This window comes from Hyperoodon ampullatus (genome assembly GCF_949752795.1).
Source record: "Hyperoodon ampullatus genome assembly, chromosome: 4".
Lineage (NCBI taxonomy): Eukaryota > Metazoa > Chordata > Mammalia > Artiodactyla > Ziphiidae > Hyperoodon > Hyperoodon ampullatus.
In genome coordinates, this window is record NC_136917.1 from 4,032,778 (window position 1) to 4,060,432 (window position 27,655).

The 27,655-nt window shown below is 37.7% G+C and overlaps 1 protein-coding gene across 1 annotated transcript; it reads left to right on the top strand.

The window, feature by feature from the left end:
- Positions 1–6,571: 6,571 nt before the first annotated feature.
- On the top strand, positions 6,572–27,265 carry UBLCP1 (ubiquitin like domain containing CTD phosphatase 1). Its single transcript, XM_079703642.1, has 11 exons — positions 6,572–6,628; positions 9,676–9,873; positions 11,042–11,133; positions 11,532–11,617; positions 11,699–11,814; positions 13,046–13,144; positions 15,442–15,479; positions 16,043–16,141; positions 18,972–19,088; positions 24,482–24,609; positions 26,158–27,265. Exons 2-11 carry the CDS (start codon positions 9,720–9,722, stop codon positions 26,183–26,185), a joined length of 957 nt encoding a protein of 318 aa, XP_079559768.1. The 5' UTR covers positions 6,572–6,628; positions 9,676–9,719; the 3' UTR covers positions 26,186–27,265.
- Positions 27,266–27,655: the final 390 nt, after the last annotated feature.

Consider the following 27,655-nt stretch of genomic DNA (forward strand, 5'->3'; position numbering starts at 1 on the left):
CTTTGTAACCTTCTGCTGTAAATCCCAACTGTGAATACAACAATAAATTGAGTCCTCTGAGTCTTCCTGGTGAATCATTGAACAAAGGAGTGTTCTTGGAGACCACTGACACGTTGCCATACTCCAACCAAATATCACAAGAAAAAGTGGTGGTTCCACCACCTCTGTCAGCAGTAGCCCAGTGGGAAGTCTAGCCTTTCACCCTTGCCAGGCTAAAATGAGGTACTCCAACTCCCTTCCAGGATAGTGTCAGAGAAGACTGAGTGGGAAGCCAGAACTTTTACTATCTTCCAGTGGAGGCCATGTGGGGTGTAGTGATGAAGCACCCCTCTACCTCCCAACTTGGGTGGTATCACTGGAGGCTGGTGGAGAACCTGAACCCTCACCCCTGTACAAGAGTAATGGGGTGCCCTTTCCTGCCCATATGGGGTGTCAAAGGAGGCCTAATGAGGAGCTTGGACTTCTACCACAACCACGAAAAGTATGTGAAGAACTAATGTCTAAAAATTCCCAAACTGGCAAAAGACATAAACATATAGAATAAAAAGGCTGAGTGAATCTCAAATAGAATAAACCTAAATAAATCTCCACCAAGACACAGCATAGTCAAACTTCTGAAAACTAAAGACAAAGAAAAAAAAATTTTCTTTTGAAAAAAATTCTTGAAAGCAGCAAGAAAGAAACAATAGCTTATAAACAGTGGGAAAAGCAATTTTTTTTTTTTTTTCGGTACACGGGCCTCTCACTGTTGTGGCCTCTCCCGTTGCAGAGCACAGGCTCCAGACGCACAGGTTCAGCGGCCATGGCTCACGGGCCTAGCCGCTCCGCGGCATGTGGGATCTTCCCGGACTGGGGCACGAACCCGTGTCCCCTGCATCGGCAGGCGGACTCTCAACCACTGCGCCACAAGGGAAGCCCAGGAAAAACAATTTTATTGACAGATTTCTCTTCTAAAACTATGGAGGCCAGAAGGAAGTCGCAATTTTTCAAGTGCCAAAAGAAAAGAACTGTCAATCCAGATTCTATAAGCAGTGAGAATACGCTTTAGTAATAAAGGAGAAGTCAGGACATTCTCAAATGAAGCAAGCCTGAAAGAATTTGTTGCTAGCAAACCTATCCTAAGAGAATGACTAAAAGAAGTTCTCTAAACAAAAAGGAATCTTGGGACATTAGGAAGAAAGAACAATGGAAAGAATAAAAACATGGGTAAATACAACACTGTCCTTCTCCTTGAAATTTCTAGGTTGTATCTGATGATTGAAGCAAAAATCATAACGTTGTTCGATATGGTTCTCAATGCACGTAGAGGAAATATTTAAGACAATTATTAACTAGAGACAGTAAAGGAACTTAATTAGCAGTCAAGGTTTTTATATGTCACTGGAACTAGTAAAATATTACCACCAGTAGACTGCTAAGTTATGTATATATAATAGAGCAATCACTAAAAATTTATACAAAGAGATACACTTTAAAACAATACAGACGGGCTTCCCTGGTGGCGCAGTGGTTGAGAGTCCGCCTGCATATGCAGGGGACACGGGTTCGTGCCCCGGTCCGGGAGGATCCCACATGCCGCGGAGCGGCTAGGCCCGTGAGCCATGGCCGCTGAGCCTGTGCGTCCGGAGCCTGCGCTCCGCAAGGGGAGAGGCCACAACAGTGAGAGGCCCGCGTAACGCAAAAAAAAAAAAAAAAAACAATACAGACAAATCAAAATGGAATTCTTAACTCATGTTTGAATAACCAACAGAAAGACAGGAAAAAGAAAATAGAAAAACCAAAACCAGAAAACGATAAAGTGGCAGACTGAAGCCTTAAAATATCAATAATTTCATTACATACAAATGGTCTATTTTATTTGTAAAAGCCAAAAAGTGGAAACCATCACAATGTCCAATAGGTGGTTAGACAAACTGTGATAAATCCATACCAGGGAATCCTTCTCAGCCATAAGAGGAAATGGACTACTGATACACACAATAGCTTGAATAAATCTCACAGGCCTTATTCTGAGTGAAAAAGGCCAATCTCAAAAGGCATATACCATATATTTCCGTTTACATAACATCTGGAAATGATGAAATCATAGAGATGGAAACCAGATTAGTGACAAAGGGTTAGGAATGGTGAGAGAAATGGGGGTGGACGTGACTATAAAGAGGGAGCACAAGGCATATCTTTGTGGTGATGGAAGAGTTCTGTACCTTGATTGCAATGGTGGCTATATGAATCTACATGTGATAAAATGGCATACAATTATATGCACACACATTGTACCAATGTCAATATCCTGGTTTTGATATTGTACTATAATTACATGAGATCATTAGAAAAAACTGAGTGAAGTGGTACACATAATCTCTTTTTGCAACCTCCTGTGTATACATAATTATTTTAAAATATGTATAAACTGTATATACATGTATATATCTAAAGCACAGAAAAGATTTTCAAGGATAGGCCTAAAAATTAATAGTGGTAAGGATATGTTTGTACTATTTTTGTTGTTGTTGTTTTTGGCCATGCCACACAGCATGTGGGATTTTAGTTCCCCGATCAGGGATCGAACCTGTGCCCCCTGCAGTGGAAGCGAGGAGTCTTAACTACTGGATCACCAGGGAAGTCTTGTACTATTTTGTTTTTAATTATTATTATTTTTTTGGCTGCGTTGGGTCTTTGTTGCTGTGCACGGGCTTTCTCTAGTTGCGGCGAGCAAGGGCTACTCTTTGTTGTGCTGTGCGGGCTTCTCATTGTGGTGGCTTCTCTTGTTGCGGAGCACGGGCTCTCGGCGCACGGGCTTCAGTAGTTGTGGCACGTGGGCTCAGTAGTTGTGGCTCACGGGCTCTAGAGTGCAGGCTCAGTAGTTGTGGCACACAGGCTTAGTTGCTCCGCAGCATGTGGGATCTTCCCGGACCAGGACTCGAACCCGTGTCCCCTGCATTGGCAGGCGGATTCTTAACCACCACACCACCAGGGAAGCCCCCTTGTAGTATTTTTTAAAAAAGAGAAAAAGAATGCAAAATTATTGTAAAAAATTCAAATACAGAAAAATATAAACAAGGTGAAACTCACCTGTTCTATGATGCCATCGAGAGATAATTTCTTTCATCATTTAACAAATACTTACTGAGTGCATCCTATAGTGCCATGAACTGTTAACATTTGGTGTGTATTTCAGAAATTTCCCGTGCATCCAGAGTCAATTACAAATTATAATCATTATAAATCACCGATATATGTTATTATATGTATAATATGTATTATTATATAATCTCTCATTACTTGACATCCTATTCATCCATTATTCATCCATTTGCAAATATGTATTGAGTACCTGCTTTAGCCAACATCGTGCTATGCTCTGAGGATACAGTGGTGAATAGAGCAGACATGGTCTGTTTCCTCACAAAGCTTACAGTATAGTAAAAGATTGTCACTAAACAAATTGTCTGACAATTACGGATTATGTCAAGTTTAGACAAATGCAAACAATGCTTTGCAATGCCCAACTGTGAAAAGAAAGGATAGTAGTTATGACGGCAAGATACTGTAGCATGTTTATCATTGATGGAAATGAGCCTGTAGAAAGAGGTTAAAAATACAAGAGCAAGAGAGAGGGACACTGGATTCATACAAAGTTTCCTGAGAGGGAAGGAGCCAGAGCACAAATATAAGGGTTGACTTCAGGTAGAAGGAAATTGCCGCATTGAAACAAGCAAAAGAAGTGAGGACAAGTGCAGATATAACTTAGTTTGTAGATTTGGAGGTCTGAAGTTCAGGCAATTCCTCTTTGAGACTTTCTATTTTCTTAACAAAATATGAGACAATGTCATCTGCCAAAAGCAAGGATGTAAACTGGAAGATCTCAGGTTGGAAGAGAGTTGACGTTTTAAGTAGTCGTTTGGGAAAGCAAGACGAATAGAGAAAGGCAGTAGTTCACTTGCCAGGGTGAGTTAAGGGCCCGCAGAGTCTGTTCTATGGGGCAGATTCTAACCATTTTCAGCTAATTGCAGTCAGGGAAAAAACAAGGGTATAAACATTAAAAGAGAGAAACAAAGTGCTGTAGTGCACTAAATTAAAAAAAAAAAAGAAATTAGAAAGAGGATTGTTTTTCAACTGGAAGGAGAGGAAGAAAACGGCCTGAGAAAGGGAATGAAGTGAAGAAGTCAGGGGAAGATGCAGATACATGCAGAGGGGTGGCAGCTTTCTGTCTGGGGAGCAGGAATGTCCTTTTGTCTTCCAATCCAAACATGGGCACAGTGGTATCAGCAGTTTACCACCTGGTTTTTTGAAATTGCTCCACATTTCTTTTAATCACTTAGACGTGACAACCTATCAAAACCCTATGCAGGGGCTTCCCTGGTGGCGCAGTGGTTGAGAGTCCGCCTGCCGATGCAGGGGACACAGGTTCGTGCCCTGGTCCAGGAAGATCCCACATGCCGCGGAGCGGCTGGGCCCGTGAGCCATGGCCGCTGAGCCTGCGCGTCCCGAGCCTGTGCTCCGCAACGGGAGAGGCCACAACACTGAGAGGCCCGCGTAGCACAAAACAAACAAACAAACAAACAAACAAAACCCTATGAAGGAATTCCCAGGCACCTTTAGTTGCTGCAGAGAAGTATGAGTGAAGCACAAGTATATCATCCTCCATACATTAGAAGAAGGCTTTGGTGAGCAACAGGAGGCAGACGTTTAATCTTTCTCTTCTTATTGGAAGTTGTGAGCGGCTGTGAGCCCCTTTTTAGGTCCACTTTATATACATTCCTAGTGACCACGAGTCCAGTTCTTTTATTCAATGTTATCTTTCAATCCACTCCAGGTGTTTTAACATTATTTTTGATTTAATGAATGTTTAGCTAAATATAAACGGACTTGGAGGAACTGAGATACAGGCATAAGATAACTTAAAATCATCTGGTAAATGGACCAAGTCTATAAATGGACTTGGAGGAACTGAGATTTGGGCATAAGATAACTTAAAATCATCTGGTAAATCTCTGCTACCATTATTCTCTGAGAAATACTACTGTTTAACACTTGGCTAGATAATTTGTAATTATTAAATTATTTACACTCTAGTAATACCAGACTTATCAGACTCTTTGTACAATGGCTATTCCATGATTAAAGGGAACCTCCTTATGTATCCTTTTGTTTAGAATTCGTGAAGCTTAAAAATGTTTTAGTTCACCGTTATGTTAACAAAAACAAGTTTCTCTAACCACAACAGCAAAAATATAAAGTCACCAGGAAGCTGTTTGGCACGTGAACAAAGCAGAGATTGGGTTGAAAGAAAATTCATTCTGGAGTCCAGTCCCTTGTCTTTTGGCCATCTCTTTGGCTAGACTGCTAATGTGTGACTTTTGTACAAATTCTTTTAACTTTGGTGGGTTTTCCGTTTCCCATTTTTTGAAGGATAGCGGGAATACTTATTACTGAAAATACGTTTCATTTTTAAAAATGAGCAGATACTCATACATTACTAGCGCAATAAAAATTACCAAAAGAGGGAAGGAAAACGTAAAAGTTTGTGTGTCTTAACTAAAAAACTGTTAAGACACAAAACTTGGCTCTTTGCTTCCGTTCCATGACAGCCAAAAGGGAAACATGGATCAGTGACACTGCTGTCAAGCAGAAGGAAGAATACAAGTAATTCAAGGACCTAGTGCATACTTGGGGCCAATATTATTTTCTCCCTTTCCCTTCCTTCTCAAAACCTAAGTTTTGTTTGCCGCCGCATACAACAATCTAGTGGGCAATTATTAACTTCTTTTTCTTGCCTATCATAAAGTGATGCACGTTGGGAGTTCGCTGTACCAGACAGCGGCTGCTCCGAATTTCCATTAAACCCTGGAATTCTTTTGTTAGGGTTTGTAATTGGGTTTCTTAGCATTCTGCAGGAAGATGGAATGGACCTGGGAATGGACAGGTGGAGCCTAATTCGATACAAGACTACAGTAATCTCGATGCAGCTCTCATGAGATTTGCTTCCTTGGTTCTCTGAGACTTGGGCTTGCCCCTTCCCTGACGATCCTCAGTTTCCTCTTCCATTGGGTAAAACGGGTAGAATTCTAAACTCCTGAAATTACTAGTGTTGGTGGCTCCTGGTGCCAGGTAGAGTTCTCAAGCCTTCAGACCTCAAATATCACCTTTCAGGCCTCATTCGGAAGATGACAAAGCCACACAAGTTTTAGGCCCAAGTCCCAGGAAGATCTCAGCACACCTAGGGAAGCCAGCGCACCCGACTCCAGCTCCGACTTTGGCAAAACAATACCAGAAACGTCATTCCCCCGCAAGGCCTGCCCAACTCAAAGCCCGCCAGCGGACGCATGCGCAGAACGGGCGACGGACTGAAGCCATCCAGGACTCGCAGGCATCCGTACAGCGGTCACATTCTCGGAAAGGCCTGGTTCCCTCGTCGCGGTGAGGAAGTCCCTGACAACGTCTACGTAACATCACTGCCCGAAAAGAAACAAGGGAAGCGACCTTCCGCTCTCCGGCGCGCTTCCGTTTCAAACCCTAACTTCCGGTTGGTTAGCCGGTTCCGGTCCCCGCCTCTCACTTCCGGTCGCCTTGGATTCCGTTGCGGTCGGTTCCTGCGTCCACTGCTGCCGGATCCGCCGCGCTCCAGGTGAGGGGATGCGGGGCACCCCGGCGCGCCGTGGGGCTGGGGGACCGCAGCTTTGCTGTCCTCGAGACCCGGCCTCCACTGTGGCGGGGCGGGCGGGCTGGGGGCTGCTCGTGGGGGCCCCGCCCGCGGCTGCCCAGGTTCGCGGCCCAGGCCTCCGGGCCCGGCCGGCTCTTCACAAGGGCCGACGCCCTCCCATCCAGCCTCGTCGCCTAGGTGGAGGGCTTCCGGCGCCTCAGTGGATTTTGCGTCCTCAAACCTTTATTCCTCCCTCTTCTGGGGTTTGTCCGTCTCACCCTCCTCCCTGTTGAACGTATCCCGGCCCTCTCGGGTTTTGGGGTGTCTGCCTGCCTTCTGTGCTGTCTCATACCAGTCACTTCCCACAGCTCGTTTTTCTCTGCACTCCCTGCTGCCCTGCTCTCCCGAGGAGGAGTTGACAGTACTTCGGCAGTTACCCTTTACTGGGCGTGTTTAAATTTAACTCCCTCCCCTCAATTCCCAAGGTGTTAACTTTTGCTGCTGTTACTTTCAAATTAACCGCCTTTGCTACTTTTTAGTTGTGTGGTCTCGGGCAATTTGTTTTTCCTCTTTTTCAATTTTCTAGTCTGTATAATGAAGACAGTAGTTATCAGTTGAGGATTGTGAAGATTCAATGAGATTATTCAATTAAGTTGTTGAGCATGTTATCATTTTCCTATCTTCACCACCATTCGTATTGCTTTTTATAGTATACAAAGTGATGTCACGGCTCTTATCGCAGGGATGAACACTATTCTTGTCAAGTAAACATTCCTGCCCTGACTAGGCAAGTCACCACTGTATGTTAGGTAGAAGAATTTACCCAAACAGCCGTTCTTGACTGTAGTTTCACCATAAAGGTGTGCTCCTTGCTTGCTTGTTCGGGTTTGATTGCCACATTTACCCCTAAAATTATTTTTCAGTTTATAAATCTGATAGGGTCCGCAGTGATACAAAACATTAAAATTGTGTAAGAAAGAAGGCTAAATGTGAAAACGTAAAATGACTCATGCATTTGCATTGCATTGCTCCATTGTTGTTAATGATCTGAATATTGAAGGAATGAGGTTCAGTAACTTTGAAAAACAGTTTTAAGGACTTTATGCGGTAAAATTTTTTATGGTGTTTGTTTTGTTGTGCTTGGTCCTTTAGAGCAATTGTCAACTTGGAGATCCCACTTGTGGCATGGGTGATGACGTTTGTATACTGCTTTACTAGGCACATAGAGCCCACGCCATCTAGCACATTTTTCTTTGAAGGCTGAGATAATTGAAGAGCCTAGAGCGCTGGCTCTCAAACTTTAGCATGCCTCAGAGATGGGGCGGGGGAGAGACAGAGATTGTTAAAACCCAAATTGCTAGGTCTCTTCTCTCCAGACCCAGTTACGTTCCCAACAAGTTACCAAGTGGGGTCAGTGCTGTTGGATGGTCTGGGGACCACACTTTGAGAACACTGGTCTAGAGGTGCAGTGACTTGTCCACGCTTACCTAGAGTTCAGGTGATCTCACTTCACATGTTCTGCTCTGCCCAACACAATATGCTGTATTAGTGCTATTTGCATTCCTAGCTCTTGTAAATTTTCAGTTTTATTTCCACTTCTCACAGAAAAATAATATTTAAATGATATTTCAGTTTGACTCAGAAGGGCCATTTGGCTTTTTATTGAGGATTGTAACGTTTGTTAGAGCAAGTTCTCTCCAAATAGAATACATTGCCCTAAAGTAACACACCTTCTTTGAAGTTTTAGTAGAGCAGGTTGTAAACATAGAATAAATGTAAGTGAATATACGGTGCTCTTTTCTAATGGGCATGTTGAAGACACCTTAAATTTCCAAATTATGTTTGCATGTTAAGATTTATAATTTGCCTTCTTTCTTGCAGTTGGTTGTAATACTTGAAGAGTGAAGTCAAATGTTGTATTAAATATATGACAGCATTGGAAATACCACTACTTTGAGATTAGAAAATCTAGTTCTCTGACCTGTTGGGGGAACAAATATATGAAAACTGGTAGAAAGCTTTATGGGGGGAGGAGACCTACATGCTATTGTTGATGAGTGGCAGCTGCTATATAACCTTTGTGTACTTATATCTGTGCCTGTAGGTTCTGTATTTACTGATCTTTGGTGCCTTAACTCCTGTAGATGCAATTCAAGAGAGACAGTTCTGTAAGGGAAGAAACATGAGATTTAGTCAGAAGACTTGTTCTGTTATCAGCTATGTGCCCATGAGCAGATTACATAACCTCTCTGAACTCCTATTTCCTTATTGTAAAAGAGGGACATTTCTTATCAAACAACCTTATTAAAGGAGATTGAGTAAAAACTGTCCAGTGTATTAAATATGAAACAAATAATGGCCATTTACTATTTAGCGCAGTGCCTGGAACACTTCAGTTCTAGTTTTTAAAACAGTTTATGTAACCAGTACTTACTTGTTTAGAGCTTACTATGTGCCAGGTAGTATGTGACTTACAAAAATTAATTTATTCCTCTTAAGAACCCCGAGAAGTAAGAGTATTAGCATCCCTGTTTTACAGATGAGGAAACCGAGGCACTAAGCGTCAGTTAGCTTTCCAAGGTTAAATAGCTAATAAGTGGGAGAGCTGACCTCTGAACCCATGTAATCTGTCTCTAGAGTTTATGCTCTTAACAACTCACTGTCCTACCTTGCAAATGGTAAATGAACATGGACGGTCCATCATGGAGGAACTTGCCAGTAGCATAAACCTGATCAGAGAGGGAGGAATAGTTAGTTCATTTATTGCAGCTTTCCACTTGAACGGGGAGAATCTGATAGAATATTAGGAAGTTGTAACTTTAAGCCAAAAATTGAGAGGGTGGGAGAATTTTAACTTTGATTCCTGATAACTTTTGGCATTCTGATAACACTTCTGTAAGTAGAAAATCCTGTTTCTCTACCATCAAGTTGTAAAACAGGACTCAAATGACACAGTTTATAAAACTTAAAGTAACAAGTTTACATACATCTTTGATATATCTATTTTAACTTGTATATGCCTTTCTTTCTAGGTATCTTTTTCTGAACAAAAGCTGCGTCATCGTATGTTTCAAGGATGGCTCTTCCTATCATTGTAAAATGGGGTGGACAGGAATATTCAGTGACCACACTTTCAGAAGATGATACTGTGCTGGATCTCAAACAGTTTCTCAAGACCCTTACGGGAGTGCTACCAGAACGCCAGAAGTTACTTGGACTCAAAGTTAAAGGTAATTTTCTCCCTTCTTCAAATTTATTACATTGTTATATTTATGAATCTTTATATTAGCTATTATCTGTTCACTTTAATAAGTCTTTCCCCTTGGAGATTTCTTTGATAGGGACATCCCTAAAATTTTTTTTATGGTACAAGTAAGAATATTTAAGGATACCTGAAAATACCACCACTATTAAGATTACTTTTGATTTCCTCTGACAGTTGATGTTTGCTTGTTAAACCTGTGACACGGAAGTCCCAGGTAAACAGTGTAATTTCTTTCTTTTTTTCTTAAGATTTATGTATCTATTTATTTATTTAATTTTTTTTTTTGGCTGTGCCGGGGTCGGGTCTTAGTTGCGGCACTCGGGATCTTTGTTGAGGCATGCGGGATCTTTCTTTGTGGTGTGTGGGCTTCTTTCTAGTTTTGGTGTGCGGGTTTTCTTTAGTTGTGGTGCGCAGGCTCCAGAGTGCATGGGCTCTGTAGTTTGTAGCATGCGGGCTCTAGTTGAGACGCACGAGCTCAGTCGTTGTGGCGCGCGGGCTTAGTTGCCCCGCGGCATGTGGGATCTTAGTTCCCTGACCAGGAATCGAACCCGCATCCCCTGCATGGTAAGGCGGATTCTTTACCACTGGACCACCAGGGAAGTCCCCAGTGTAATTTCTTGTATCTGTCTTCTAGCACAGCCTTTTCATTACAGTTTGGGCCTTTTACTCTCCCCAAATTATCTTTTCTGTTTCAAAAGTAATAATGATTTGTAAATTATAGGCAGTGTTCACATTCAGTTAAAAGGCATTTTCAAGGTGTTTGTCTTATCATTGAACGGTGAGTTCTGAGTAGCAGTGAATGTACAGTTATCTCAGGCACTCAATTTTCAGGACTTTCTGGAAAACAGTCATCTTCATCTTGAACAACAGAATAAAACATGAATTTATTTTGTTTAGTTAGTTGAATTAAAGGTGTTCCTCTAAGAGTTGGGGAAAAATTCCAACCTTGTGTTAATTACTACTTCTTAGTGTGTTAGAAATTGCTAATTCAGCAGTAACAGTTTGTTAATTTAAGGAAAAAAACTTGCTGTGGAATCTGTACCAAACCTTTTAATGTTAGGGTTTTGTGTAATGGGATAGTGAAACCAGCACCTGAACTATAGTGAGAAAACAGTCATTTGCTTGTATTGTAGGCAAACCTGCAGAAAATGATGTTAAGCTTGGAGCTCTCAAACTGAAACCAAATACTAAAATCATGATGATGGGAACTCGTGAGGAGAGCTTGGTAAATGTTTACTTTTGTTACCATTTGTCCCTTTGAAGATATTGTGGTTTATATCACACTGTTGTATCATAGTTTTAATTGTGGTAAAATTGTCAGTTTAGCAGTCAAGGAAAAGTAAAAGCTGCACAATGAATGTGTTATTAACTCAGCAGAAAGCAAATACTGGGAAATTTGTTAGTGTATAGCTAGCTGTAAGTGTAGTAGTAGTGCAAATTTAACATGGTAAACCTGCCCAGTGAACATATATAACAAAATATAAAATGTGGAAGTTTTCCTGTAGTGTGTGCTTGCAAGACTCTTGGACTCAAGTCGTACCTCTTATTTGTTTTTTATGCTATGAATGTATTTGTTATGTTAATGATAATATGGTCAAACAGAACTATTTTTCATCTTAATAGGAAGATGTCTTAGGTCCACCTCCTGACAATGATGATGTTATAAACGACTTTGATATTGAAGATGAAGTAGTTGAAGTAGAAAATAGGTGAGTACTTTTCATCATCAAAGGAAATTGGTTGTAATTTGAGAAAAGGTGAATATTTCATCTGATTTTATTTTTTGTTAGGGAGGAAAACCTACTGAAAATTTCCCGCAGAGTAAAAGAGTACAAAGTGGAAATTTTGAATCCTCCCAGGGAAGGGAAAAAACTTTTGGTACTAGATGTTGATTATACGTTATTTGGTAAGTCAGCTAAAACTGTGCTCCATCTTCTGTTACCCACAATGGCATTTTCCCCTTTCATTGGTTTGTTTTTCCCTTGCAATATGAAATATTTGAAAGCTTTTCTTGTTATTTTAAAAGTAAATCATTTTATTGTAAGGGAAAAAAGAAGTCATCTGTAATTCCAAGATCCAAAGATGACCACTCATATTTTTATGTGCATCTTCCAGGGTGTTTGTATGTATGTCCTTTTTATGTTTACTTAATGATATATTGAACATCACAGTCATTTAACATTCATTGTGAGTTGAATATATGTATTTTTTGGTCAGGCGCTTTTCTAGTTTATGAATGTGTGATAATTTAATCAAGTCATTCCCTATTGATTAACACTTAACATTTTATGATTATTTAAAAATAATTTTTGATATTTCATTCCTGGTTTTCTATTTAATTATGTTCAAGGCAGATTCTTTTTTTTTTTTTTTTTTTGCGGTACGCGAGCCTCTCACTGTTCTGGCCTCTCCCGTTGTGGAGCACAGGCTCTGGACGCACAGGCTCAGTGTCCGTGGCTCATGGGCCTAGCCACTCCGCGGCATGTGGGATCCTCCCGGACCGGGGCACGAACCCGTGTCCGCTGCATTGGCAGGCGGACTCTCAACCACTGCACCACCAGGGAAGCCCCAAGGCAGATTCTTGAATTTAAAATTTCATGTCAACAAAAAAAGAAATTTGTTCTTTCATCCTCTAATATTGCCAGAAATGATTAGTTAACTCCTGATGTTAGAATGAATTTATTTACCTCTAATCCTTAACTTTAAGTACATGTCATAAGTTAGCGTAAATTTTTTTAATTTGATTATTAAGTTAAACCTGTTATTTTGGTGAAATATGATTATATTTGGTAGGTAAACGGCTAAAAAGTGAGTATATGTGGCCCTAGTTTGTTTTTCATATCCTAAAATAACATCTACATTTTAGAGATTAGATGAGAAAAAAATTTACTGTTTCTTATATAAGCCTGAATTCTGGATATTGGTCTTTGCAAATTGAACAGAATAGATCAATTAAAATTGGATTGCAAGAATATTGAATTGTGTGCTTTGAAGACATCCCTCTTTGTCAGCTGATGTAAGTTAGTCTGAAGTAGTTTGTATTTGAGTGTTTATATTACATTTCAGAAGTTTAATTGATATTAGGTACTTGTCCATGATAATAAACTAATCATCATCTCTAACTGATTTTCTTTTAGACCATAGGTCTTGTGCAGAGACTGGGGTAGAATTAATGCGGCCATATCTTCATGAATTCCTAACATCTGCATATGAGGATTATGACATTGTTATTTGGTGTAAGCTATATTTCTTGTTTAGATTTCCATGAAAATAAGGTTGTTCTTTATATTACTCTGCTTTATAAAATGTGACTTAAATTTTATATTTTGCAAATTTCTGATGAAGCATGTTTGACTTTCTTGCATCACAATATAAACTTATGTGTATTTGCCAAATACCACTGAAATAATTAAATATAGGAAGAGAGTAGATGATGGTGTGAAAAAAAAATGGCCTTATTTTCACAAGACCCCACCTTGATTAGGATCTTTTCTTTCTGATCTTTGCTATAGAATCTTTGATGCTTTAGTATATTGTTGCTTTCTCCTTTCTTCATCACTCTAGTCTCAAAACACTTGGAGAAAGATATGTATTTAAAAAAATTTTACAGTGATGTAGTTCAGAAATAAAGGCAATATGAATTTACTCAAGGAAAATTAATAAATGGGCTAAAGCAGTGTTACTCAACTTGTGGTCTGCCATTCCAGGAACTTACAGGTCTGTGGTAACAGGGAGTTTGCTCCAAAAAGTAAATTTACTACATTACTGAGCACACTGTTTAGTTCAGGTGACAATCTTTTTGTGGTACGACCTTCTGAAAAGGGAAGGGGAGTGTATTGATTTACATCTCACCTTCCCACAGACATTTAAAGTTACGTCTTGGCAATGTCATAAGCAGAAAAGAGCTATCCTAATTGTGAATTAAATAAAATCCCTAAAGATGGTAATCGTACTAGGTTTTTGATGAGAGGCCACATAGTTGTTCCGCAGTTTGTAAATTTCCTTTGTATTTCCTTTTATAATCAGAGTATCTCAATAGTTTAGTGTTACTATGAGTACATAGCCATTACAATTCAATACGTAGTTAAATACATAATTTTCTGGTTTTTAAGATACAGAGAAGAAAGCTTTCTGGGAAGCAGTTTTTTGTTTAGCAACTCTGACATCTGAGATGACATTTGAGAAAAAAGTTTATCCTCTAAATGTTATTAGAGTAGACTTAGGGACTTAGAGAACTTTTTACAATCATATGTTTAAAATAAATTTAAAAAAAAATAAATTTCATGGTAGTACGTTGAAAAGGGCACCTCATTTTGGAGCTAAATAGACTAGGGTTTTAATCCTGGCTCTGACCTTACTTTGTGACACTAGGCAGGTCAGTTAATTGCTCTGAGCCTTAGCTTCCTCATCTGAGAAATGAAGATAAATAAATCTATATTACAGGGTAGTTGTAAGAATAAAATATTGGTATAGCAACTAGTAACATGTCTGACATGTAATAGTTTCTTAATAATTAGAAACTCTTTTTATTAGCTGTAAATCTTTCTGTTTTTCATCTGGGGATTATAGTCCCAAAATATATACTGAATGAAAAAAATAGTTTTTCCCTATCGCCTGATTGTTGTCATTGTAGATACATCACTCTCTAAAATTTTAGTTCAACTGACCAGTTTTGCATGTAAGGTGATTTTGGTTCTTGTATGTGTGCTAAAGATTTTTATTTTGAGGACTCAGCTACCTCTTTGCCCTTAAAATAATATACACACACTCATATACACACTTTAAATAATTGAACTCCTTTTTCCATTTTTAAACATTTTACTTTGTAATACCTATATAGTTTAGTCCAATAACTTGAGCTGAGTAGGGCACATAAAACTGAAGTTTGAATTTTTATCAGTGATCTCAGAAATGGTTGGTGCCTGACAATGAGCAGGCACGTGACATAGATAGGGTTTGTGAATTTAGTTGCCTCAGACTTCTTGTTAAAAGCTGCTGGACTCAATGAGCACTAAGTTTGCTGAGCCTGGCAAAATGCTAATTTTCATTAGCATTTTTCGACAGTCTTCAGCCTAGCAGTCTTCAACATAACTTTTGCCACATAACGTTAATCTGCTTATATTGACATATATACCTGTGTGTTGCCTGGCAGTAGGAACGCAGAAGAAAATGGAGATCCAGGCACCCTAAATTCAAGTTTAGAACTGATAGAGAACAGTATTAGGGCTGTTTGTAAAAGGGTGGTTAGGTCTTGATTTATGAATTTCCTAGGTTCAGAGTTCTTTTGAGCATTGGTTACCTTATCTTTTAGATAAAAGTTGTTTAAATGTTATTGTCTTGAAGACACACTAAAATAAATTTATTTTTATAAATAGTTAAAAGGAAATTACCATAAATATGCTAGGGATTATTTGTGATGTATTTGAACTTTTAGTCTTGCTTAGAAAACTTAACTAATTTATACAGAAGAAAGATTTTTTAAATGAAATTCAAGCTTTTCATACATATTGTGTTATCATTCCTCATGTTTTAGCTGCAACAAATATGAAGTGGATTGAAGCTAAAATGAAAGTAAGTGTTAGAAAACAATCCATTTAAGAACGTTTTGAAACTGCATTTGTCTTTTTAGAAAGTTCCGAATTGAATTAATTTCATTGTCATTGGAGGGCATTTAGTAGCAAAACAAATGCCAGTATCAGGAGTTAGAGGTGTGTTTAAAGTCTGCTTAATGGTGGTTTGCATTGATTACTTATGTCTTTTTCAAGAAAAAGTACAGCAAAGCTTCCTCTCCTCTTTCTCCCATTTTACGCTAATACTTTCTTTTCCTTCTTTTCTCTGGTGTGTGATACTTAAAGGAGTGATGCTCTTCTAAAACATTAAATTGGGAAGTAACCTGTTTCTGGTAGTACATTGAAAAGGGCCCCTCATTTTAGAGCTAAATAGACTAGGGTTCTTTGGACTACCATTTATCGATTTCGCTTCGTGAAACTAAAATGCTTGCTAGTTGTTGAGGAAGGTGTGGTAGCCAGGGGAGTAGAAAGTTGGCATTATGGGAAATTATAGCTGGACTTTTCATAAAGCCTGGGATTTTCCACATTATTATATTTTAACCACATGAATATTTGTATTTATAGGAGCTGGGAGTGAGTACAAATGCAAATTACAAGATTACCTTCATGTTGGACAGTGCTGCTATGATAACAGTGCATACTCCAAGGAGAGGATTAATAGATGTAAGAAGTCATTTTACTTTTTATTTAAAGACTTGCTTGTTTTCTGGTGTACTTTTATATTTATATTGATGGAATAAACTACACAGAGTTTAGAAATACATCTGAGTGGATAATAAAGTATCAGTTGAGTTTTGACATAAGAAGATGTATTTCAGGTTAACAGATTTGAATTTTAGTGACAAAGTTAAGGATCTTGAGGAAGGACTGTCAAGAAAGGTCATGGTTAATTGTCTCGTGATGATAACAGCACAGTGTTGCTAAAGACAGCGTAGGTGTGAAAAAATAATGTTGTCAAGGAAGATACTAGAAACAGACCAGGACACACTTGCCCTGCCCTCTATGAAACTGATAAATAAAAGCAGATATATCATGATGCATGTACTTTGGGGTGATGTACGTGAAGCCCTAGAGAAAGCAATAAGAACCATCAGGAAAGAGTTGGGCTAAAAAGATTAAGGTTCTTCACTTTGTTTACTTGTCAAGTAACTAGTCATATTATGAACTTCTGCGATCTGCAAGGCCCTGTAATGGGCACTGTTGGGAATAAAGAGATGAGGAGACATGGTCCATACCTTTTGGAAACCCAGACTAATAGGAATTGGGGAGAACTTAGCAAACTAGGAAAGCTTAGGGGAGGCAGTATTAAAATTGTCAAAGTCATAAAAGTCATAAATAGAATTGTTTATGTGTGTGTGGAGTTTTCAATAAAGGAAATACTGCGTACATCAAGGGAAAATATAATTTATTACCTACTAAAGTGGTACATGTACAAAGTCTAAACAGTAAAAAGAAGTTTAGGAAGTGTTAAACAGGAGTGTTTATAATAATGAAAAATTAAAGGAACAAAAAGAAATCCTCAATAACAAATCCCTACAACAGTAAGGAGTTGGTTGTACACATTTTTGTTCGTCCATTTAATGGAATGCAGCTAATTATTATTATTTTTTTATTTTTAAATTTATTTATTTATTTATTTATTTATAGCTGTGTTGGGTCTTCGTTTCTGTGCTAGGGCTTCCTCTAGTTGCAGCGAGCGGCGGCCACTCTTCATTGCGGTGCGCGGGCCTCTCACTATCGCGTCCTCTCTTGTTGCGGAGCAACAGACGTGCAGGCTCAGTAGTTGTGGCTCATGGGCCCAGTTGCTCCGCGGCATGTGGGATCTTCCCAGACCAGGGCTTGAACCCGTGTCCCCTGCATTGGCAGGCAGATTCTCAACCACTGCGCCACCAGGGAAGCCCCGCAGCTAATTATTTGATGCAGTATTTAGTGCTTCAGAAATTTTTCATGATACATTATTAAAGTGAAAGAAATATTTTAGCAGTGTTTGCAAACTGTTAGAAAATAGTTTTTAACCGTTGTTTGGTTCAGCGGTTCCCTTAGCTTTACGAAAGATCTGTGAACTCTTTGAGGTTGCTTCTGTTTATCAGAAAGACTGGAGAAATATATCAGAATATCTAGTTGCATTCTTTGGTACTAACTGGATTACAGGTAATTAAATATTTTCCTTTGTGCTTTTTTGTGTTTTCAGATTTTTTTCTACAGTCAGCAATATTACTTCTCTAATTGAAAACAAGGTAGCTCATGTTTTGGAGAACATATGGTGCTTGACCTAATTGCAAAATGACAGCATTATTTAAGAAGATGTAGGATTTCTAACCCTGGGTGTCATAAAGCTCTTATATTTTTTGAGACTTTATGTTGGCTAAGAAAACCAAGAATCTGGTTTATTGTGTCAGTTTCTGTATATTTGGCTTCAAGTATTTGGGGGGTTTGTTTCAGTAGTAAACAAATAGTGCAAACAAATACAGCAAATAAAATTTTAGTGAAATTAAAATATTTGAATAACATTTTTTGCAATAATGAGTTCACTAAGAAAAAAAAAGCCTGTCTCCATATTAAAAGAAATTATAGAGGAGAAAAAACATTTTAAAATTAATGACAATGCTTGTCACCATTTATTTACTACCATTTAATCTCATATTATTATCATCATATAATCTCACATCAATGAGACTACTGCCTTCAGCAAAAAGTACTTTTTCTTCTAAAAGTTAATGTATTTAAAATATTTTTGTGAGTGTGTAAAATATATTCACATGATTCACAAATAAAGTGTATAGTGAAAAGTATTCCTCCTGGACCCTCCAGCCACTTAACTTTCCTTTCTTCAAGCAATCACTATTATTTCTTGTGTGATCTTACAGAGAATTTATGCAAGTATCAATAGATATGAATAACTGAGGAATTACCTTTTTGAAGGCTCATTTTAAGAATTCAGAAATAAAAGCAAGAATTTACAAATTACGGTGTTTCGAAGTTAAATAATCAGATGCCCTAGAAATTGTGCACCTATACCACTGAACTAAGGAGAAAGTCCATTTTTCCTTTACAAAATATCTAAATATTATAATAAAAGAACCAGGTACATTGTCATTAAGGTTTTCTAGTTTTGAAAACAGACCCCATGTGAAACCTTAAGCCCTGAGGGGACATGTGAATGCTCAGCAGACATCTAAACAAATACTAGATTTTTAAAAAATTAAATACTTTTTTTGATCCCGAATCTTCGTATTAAAATTATAGGAAGTCTTATAATGGGCTTAGTTCCATCAGACATGAACAGACCTTTCAGAAGTTGACACTGAGAGATATATTGTGCCTTACAGTGTGTTGCATCTTGGTTCTGTTCTGTTCACACAGCCAGCCATCACTGCCTTATGGTAAAGGAACGCTCTGGCATAGTTCTGCAGGGCATTTTGCAGTATTTCTGCTTTTAAGAAAGGATGAACTATTCATGAAATTTGAGTTAAATCTAAACTTTTATTCTAAGGTAAAGCCTCTTGGTGTTATATGGGGAAAGTTTTCGGAGTTTTACAGCAAAAAAAACACCATCATGTTTGATGACATAGGAAGAAATTTTCTAATGAACCCACAGAATGGACTAAAGGTAAGACAATTTTACTTGCTATTCTCACATATGCTGGATTATGTAGTAGAACGTTAGCACTATTGAATTTCATAAATTTTTGGAAGTAGTGTATTATCCTGTCAAGAAAAGCTTAAGTGTTTAGAAAAATTCATATAAAATTGAGCATTCTCTCTTTTTGCTTGGTATCTCCTTAGTTAACCAACTCATCCAGATGGTTTGTTTTGTTTTGTTTTTCTAATTTTTTTTTTTACATAAATTTATTTTTTTAATTTATTTTTGGCTGCGTTGGGTGTTTGTTGCTGCGTGTGGGCTTTCTCTAGTTGTGGCAAGCGGGGGCTTCTCTTGTTGTGGAGCACCGGCTCTAGGTGCACAGGCTTCAGTAGTTGTGGCGTGTGGGCTCCATAGTTGTGGCTCGTGGGCTCTAGAGCTTAGGCTTAGTAGTTGTGGCGCACGGGCTTTGTTGCTCCGTGGCATGCGGGATCTTCCCGGACCAGGGCTCGAACCCGTGTACCCTGCATTGGCAGGCAGATTCTTAACCACTGCACTACCAGGGAAGCCCCCATCCAGATGTTTTATTTTCAGTTAGCTCTGTGGAGCAACATGAACTTACTGACATTGACTTTTAGCATCAAAAGTGAAAGCATCAGACATTCTATTAGGGATACGAATCTTGAATTTCTGATGTTCTGGTTAGCTGGAAAGCTGGCAATAAGGGTATTTTTCCTTTTTAAACTGAAACTAATAAAAGGTGTTTGAAAATTCATATAGTGTAAGTGGAGAGCTTAGAATTATGAAATGCTGGAGCTAGAAGGAACCTCAGTCATCTTTTATAGAAACAGTCTGAGGATCAGAAAGTTCATGACTTGCCCAAGGTCATGTATGTAACTGGTTAATGATAGAATTTGAGTTAGAACCCAAGTAACTTGGTTTCTAGGCCAGTGATGATCTTAGCATTAAGTCACATGCAATCTTATATAGGCATCATAGTGATATTTAACCCTGGTAGCAGCGTGAAATTGGTAAGAGAGAAATTTGAAACTTAAAATTTCTGGTACCTGTGGCTGCCTATGTGTAAATACAATATGAAAATGGAAAAGATAGCTCTATATTGTGGTACAATGCAAATGGAGTCTCCATTTGAAGCGTAAATCCTGATACTAAGACACTTTTAATCTCAGTCCTGAACTTTTCCACCAGCTGAATTCTTTTTTTTAATGGTTTTTTTTTAAATTAATTAATTAATTTATTTTGGCTGCGTTGGGTCTTCGTTGCTGAGCGCGGGCTTTCTCTAGTTGCAGTGAGCAGGGGCTACTCTTTGTTGCGGTGCGCGGGCTTCTCATCGCGCTGGCTTCTCGTTGCAGAGCACGGGCTCTAGGTGCGTGGGCGTCAGTAGTTGTGGCACGTGGGCTCAGTAGCTGTGGCGCACGGGCCTAGTTGCTCCGCAGCATGTGGGATCTTTCCGGACCAGGGCTCGAACCCGTGTCCCCTGCATTGGCAGGCAGATTCTTAACCACTCTGCCACCGGGGAAGTCCCCACCAGCTGAATTCTTGATGACTTTAAAAGACAAGAGAGAAAAACTTGAAGGTAGATTTTTGAAGCTCTCTGTACAGACTGTTGATGTCGTCTTTAGTGCACAATGAGGATAGTTTAGGGACTGAATATTAATCTAGGTAGTGAATTGCCACAAATATAAAAGCTGTTGACTTGGAAGAAAAGTACTTGGGGTAGACTGGTGGTTATGCTGTCCTTTAAAAATGATTTCTGTTTGAGGCTTTAGGAGAAGTGCTCTTCCTGTGTGTAGTTTACGAGGTATAAGGTACAAAAGTATGTTCTTCAGTCTTGAGGAAAGATTCAATTGATCTAAGCCAAATTTTGTATGAAACTAATGGTGTCTGTACTGGAAAGGAGGTAAAGTCATGGTATTTAAGGAATGATTAAATTTTTTTAACTGAGGTATAATATTAGTTTCAGGTATACAACATAATTTATGATTTGATATTTGTTTATATTGTGAAGTGATCACCACAGTAAGTCTAGTTAACTAACATCTGTCACCATACATACTTACAGAATTTTTTCTTCTGATGAGAATGTTTAAGATCTGCTCTCTTAGCCACTTTCAAATATGCAATATGGTATTGTTGACTATAGTTGCTGTGCTATACCTTACATCCCCATGATTTATTTATTTTATAACTGGAGGTAGGTACCTTTTGACTCCCTTTACCCATTTCTCCCACCCACCCATCTCTGGCAACCACCAGTATGTTCTTTCTGTTCTCTGTATGTATGAGCTTGGCTTTAGGTATGTGTTTTGTTCTTGTTTCTGTTTTCTTTTTTTAGATTCTACATATAAGTGAGACAGGGAATGATTTTTGAGAAGAGCTTTAACTTAAAAAAAAATGATTAGTTTCATGTGTATTTTTAGAAGAAACATTATTTTCCCAGCCAACATTTGGGCCCTCCTCATCTCTGGATGCAGAGAGATGATGATATAAACTTCTAGTTCTTCATGTTACTTTAGAGCAAGTTGTTTGTTTGTTTGTTTTTTAGCAGAGTACTCAGTAGAATCATTGAAGGAATTCCTAAAAATGTGTAAGTTTCTGCCTCCAAAAATTCTAATTCAGGAGAAGTATTTTTAAGCATTCTAATCTCTCGCATGTCTCCTTTTGAAAGCCTCTTTTAAGAAGGTAGTAATTAATGATCTGCCCACATTGACATAGAAATGGTTTTGAAATTGTGAAATATTCTATATTCTGTTTTGTTATCACAGTTCCACAATGCTTCTGGTAGAAATCTCAGAGATTTCACAGAGATCTTAAAGACTGCTTATTTTTAAAGTAGTTAACTTCTAATATAAGCTTGCTAATCATAAGGTTTGAAATATATAACATAGGAGGCTTTGTCAATTATGAATATAGTACCGAACTAAAGGAACTTGAATTTTGGTCATGGATGAATCAGTAGTTAGTCTGAACTTCACTTTTATTATCTATATAAGGAAATGGTGATTTAAGAGACTGCAGATAATCTAAACATTCTTAATTTCCTAAAAATGTTTTTTGATATGAGACAGCGGTGGTAATATATGTTGCCTGCCCTTCTAGTGATCACTTAGATCATTCTTGAAGAATGGAACAGTGATTATACTGAAACAATTGAAGGCAGTTAGGTGAATTTTTTCCACTTAACTAGTTTAACTTTTAGATCCAGAATCTTTGGGGTATTTTAGTTTTGTTATTATTAGTGCTTAAGACCAAATGTTTAGAAAGTAAAAGTAACTTAGCAGGGCCTTGGATTGAAAATCTTATTTACCAGCCTTACTGACTCTGTACTTTCTCTTTCAGTCTAATCCCTTCCTGCTTCTATACTTGGAATCACTTTGGTATATTGTGTATTAATAGTTTAGAAGTCAGTGTGTTGCCTTTACAATCTTTTTAAATGAGGGAGTACTTTAGAACATTACAATATTGCCCAGGATTATGCTGAAACTCATTTCACTACATTCTGATATCATGCCTATTTACACCTAGCTGTAGGGCTTAAGCAGGTCCCTGCAGAGAATTTTCTTGATCTGCAGTCACTGCTGCTGCTGTGAAGCAGCACTGCCCGCACTGCCTGTTTGGAATCAGGATCTCCTACAAGAGTTTGCTTCTGTGCAGACTCTTGACAGCTCTTATTGGTGCCCTTCAGCCAGAGCCCAGCTGACTAACAGCTGTGGAGGTCCTTGGCCCTAAACTGTTCTGATGTGAATAGAACCTGGAACGTGTGGGAAAATTTTCTTCTGTCCGTTTCCAGCTGGTGGTGTGTTTTTCCAATGACAGAGAAGTAAATAAAAAAATATTTAAAACCTCTACTCTTGATAGATATGGTAATGATTCCTATGGGCTCATTGTTCTCAACAGGTGACAATGATTAAATGTCAACTGTTTTTAAATGTCACTATGTAAAATTGACCGGTTTGCATTTTCTCCCAATCACAGTAAGGATATATTAATGCTTTACTAAAATGATTTATTCAGTCCTTGCAGGCGTATGTGTGATTTTTAAAAGATATTTTTTTTATACTGGAAAAGTTCAAACATAAAAAGAACTACATTGAATTGTATAAACTAACCCCCATGTATGCATTATCCTGTTTAAACAACTTGTTAATTCATGGATGTTTGCTCTATACCTTACCTACTTCCCTCTCTTTGATATTTTGAAGCAAATCCCAGATACATTATTTCATCTACAATTAGTTTAAAGGTTTTGAAATGCTGTCTTGAGTGCTATATAGATGATCTGGTGTCTTTAAAAAAGTAGAACTCTTTATTGGAAGTGTAACATAAAGAAAAGTGCATAAAATGTGCAGTTTAACAAATTGTTTTACAGAGAACATATGTAACTACCATTCAAGTCAAGATGTAAAATCCCTTACTAATTATAGTCTTCAACCCTGTCCACCATCTTGACTTTTATGCTCTTTTTTTTTTTTAATTTTATTTTTATTTATTTATTTTTGCTGTGTTGGGTCTTCGTTTCTGTGCGAGGGCTTTCTCTAGTTGTGGCAAGCGGGGACCACTCTTCATCGCGGTGCGCGGGCCTCTCACTATCGCGGCCTCTCTTGTTGCGGAGCACAGGCTCCAGACGCGCAGGTTCAGTAGTTGTGGCTCACAGGCCTAGTTGCTCCGCGGCATGTGGGATCTTCCCAGACCAGGGCTCGAACCCGTGTCCCCTGCATTGGCAGGCAGATTCTCAACCACTGCGCCACCAGGGAAACACCCTTTTATGCTTTTGAAATGAATACTTTTTATCATAACATATATTGAACTTAAAAATTTAGAAAATATGGCTGATTTTTATGGGAAAACTCATATAATTAAAAATATTTTAATGGAGACTTTACTGATAAAAATGCTTATGATAAAATGTGAGTGAAAATAGGTTATACAAATGTGTAATATTTTAGCTATATAAAATTTTCATAGAAAATGCTGATGTGAAAATCATCTGTTAAAATTTATCTCACTCCCCTGTAGATCAAGCATGTATTGGGTACCTTTTTATGAATGAAGTGACGTGAATGAGATTATTTAATTAGTAAGAAGCAACTGGATTGATAGAAGGGGGAAAAGTCTAAGCAGTTTTGCAAAGTAGAGGAGCCACATAAGGTTCAAGTGCTATAAGACAGCTGGTGGTGTGAGGTTCAGACTGGAAAGATAACAGAAGGTAAATTAAGTAGAAGAACTTCTACTATAAACATACCATGACTGTCAGTGAGATAGTGTAAAAGTAATTCTTAGTATTGACAGCCTTGGTGATATTTTAATCTCATTAACTGTAATTTAAGTGATAGAATAGTGTAGATTTGTACTAGTTTTCTTACTACAATGTGAAGTGTTGGATAACGTTTGTTTTCTAATAGATAAGACCTTTTATGAAAGCACACCTAAATCGAGATAAAGACAAAGAACTTTTAAAATTAACCCAGTACCTCAAGGAAATAGCAAAGTTAGATGACTTTTTGGACCTAAATCACAAATATTGGGAAAGGTAAGTGCTAATTGCTTATTCATTTCTTCTTTACATTAATGAATGAAAAAATTTTCTGGCAGCTCTGGTATACACGTAACTCTTATTTTTTGTTTAAAATGGGTGAATTCTAAAGCTCTTTTCTAATCCAGTGACATCTCCCCTGGAAGTATTTTTCCCTTTCTCATTAACCTCTAACTTGTTCATAAACCCACATCTCTTAAGATCTTTAATACTTCTCTAGTAGAGAGGATTTGAGAGACTAGTACATGTTTGTGATGCTACCTGTTAATTATTTTGTGACATTAAATGGGTCACTCTTTTATGAATCTGTTCTCATACTGTAAAATAGTGTCAGGATAAAATAAAATATACTAAAAAGTTTTCTGTTTAAAATTACAAGTAACCTCTGTGTAGCAGAAAAATTAGAAAATTTATTCCTTTAGGGAAACAGTTACTTGTGATTATGAAAGATAACTACTGTTACCAGCTTGGTGTCTAGTCTTCTAGTCTTTTTTTCTGAGCACAAACATAAGTACAAATCTACGTATGGACCGCATATAAACGTCAAGATTTTGAGGCAGGAAAAACCTCTGGAGAAGTGAACAGGATTATTATGTACTGCAAGTACTTTTTTGGAAGTAGATCTTTGAAGAGCTGATTTCACCAATACAGCAACAAAAGAAACTTCATGTAATATAACACTTCGGCTTTTCAAATTACACTTTTGGCTTTTCAGATCACTCATATACTTATGTACTTATATACCTACATAATACTTATTTATGTACTTCTTATTAGAGTCTCATAATCCTATTAGGAGGGTAAGGCTGGCATTTTTATCCACATTTCCTGTAGATGGTGTAACTAAGTCATAGAGATAGTAAATGCCACAGTTTGAGCAAGTTTTACCATCAAAACTTGTCCAGGTCTCCTGATTTTAAGAACTCTTTCCCTACCCCCATAGCTCTGAGTATAGTAATTCATAAATGTGAGAAATAGAGATGTAAAAATTTTAATTTGTTGGTAGACTCCTATAAAATAATATGAAGAAAAATTTGCTTGGTGAATTAACATCTTTGCATCTTTACAATCTTGATCAGAGTTCTTTAGCAGCTTTGCCTCACTACCTTTATGCAAGAAGATCTTCAAATGGACTTTGAGTTTTGGGGGGAAATTATAATACTAATTAATATATTGCTTTCACATTTGGAAGTAAGGCAGTGTGGAGTGATGGTGTGTAGCCTCCAGAGCCTTGTTTTCAATCTGAACTCTGCCACTTTCTTGCTGTATGAACTTGGGCAAATTGCTTAACCTCTTTGTGACTGTAAAATAGAAATAAGTTCTCACTGAACACTCATAGAACTGTTGTGAGGACTAAATGAATTAATGCATGTACTTAGAACAGTGCTTGGCACATAAACAACACGTGTTAGCGTTATTAACAGTTATTACTTATCTTGAAAAGTTTTGTTATTAAAATAAACAACTTTCTTTGGGGAGGAGAGTTAGATTGTTAACTTAAATTTAGTGTGATACAGCTTAGACATCTTATTTTATTTCTTGCAGGTATCTCTCAAAGAAGCAAGGACAGTAGTTACAAGCTATACTGGCAGTTATTGAAGATACTTGAGATCCATGAACTTCTTTTTGCTTTTATGCTAAAGATCATTATGATAGTGCTGGACACTGCAGCAAATATAAGACTGCTTATACTTGGTCTTCCAGTTTTTTGTAAATTTAATTTTATATTTTTTGAAGATCATAGCAATACGCCAAAAAAAAAAACAAAAAAAAAAACACCTTTTTTCCCCCTGTATGAATTTACTGTAACTCTTGAAAACTATTTTCTCCAACATAGAGTACTGAGTTTTATTCCCCACACACACACAAAAAGTGGACAAAAATGTATGCTTAACAGTGTCCTTTTGTGACTTTGGAAATAAGTATGTCTTGTGTGTTTGTCTCACTGTGTTGTTGTCTAAGCCCAAACCCACCTTGAAACTACTGTTTTTAAAACCAAAAAAAGAAAAGTTTTTAGTAAGGAACCTAGTTTAGTATGCTTAAAACCACCGAGAGTTTTTCTTATTCCTTTGTCATAAACACAATTTCTCTTTTATTACTCCACTACTTACATCTCTAAATTTTGAGCTGTCTCAGTTTGGTGTGTATGTGTGTCAGTGTTCTTTGAGTAAAACTGGAAAATGTCTGCTCTGATACAGATATGTCATAGTGTGACAAATAGAAAACATGAGACTGAGGAATGAAACTAAGGAACAAGAGTGTGTTTCTTTGTGGTGGCCAAGTAGAAGCACTCCTGCCTAAAACCGTTGTCCTAAAAGCAGTTAAAGGCAGTACATTTTAAAATGGGACGTGTCACTGGTTCAGTCCTAAAAAGCATGAACAAAAAGTTTTTGTTCTGTTCCAGCTCTGTCTTCTCTAAGTGCAAACACTGTGTTGCAGTGAAAATATCTAGCCATAAGATTAAAGAAATTTATTTGCAATGCTTATGCCTGCAGATGTGTAATGTGACCACTGTTTTGTGTTGACAGTATTGCTTTATACAGTTCTTCTATTTGAAAGGAATCTGGTTCTTTCAAATAAACATGGTATGTATTGTTCTTATGGGGGACTATTTCAGTGGTGTAAATAATAAATTCCTTTTCTTAAAACATCAGTTATCTGCTCTGTATTATCCCAAATATTTTGCCTCTTTGTTGAATCATGAAACAAACACTAGGTTCAGGCAGGCATCTCTTGAAAAAAATTAAATGTGTATGGTTTTAAAAGTTTGGGAACCCCTAATTAAGATGATTCAATGAAAAAGTCTTAATTATGAGGCTCAATTTAAATATTTAAGGATCGAATAGAATTTTTTAAAGCATTTCATTGGCACATTTTCCCAGTGTGAAAAGTAGTTTATTATTCCAAGGTAAGGCTTTATCCTTTTTAAAAAACTGAACACTTAAAACTATTTATATAGGTTGATAAAGAGTAAAATTTTCTAGATCAGTATAAACTGAACTACAAAAATTAGCAAGCCTCAGGAAGCAAAGCAAAGTAGGTT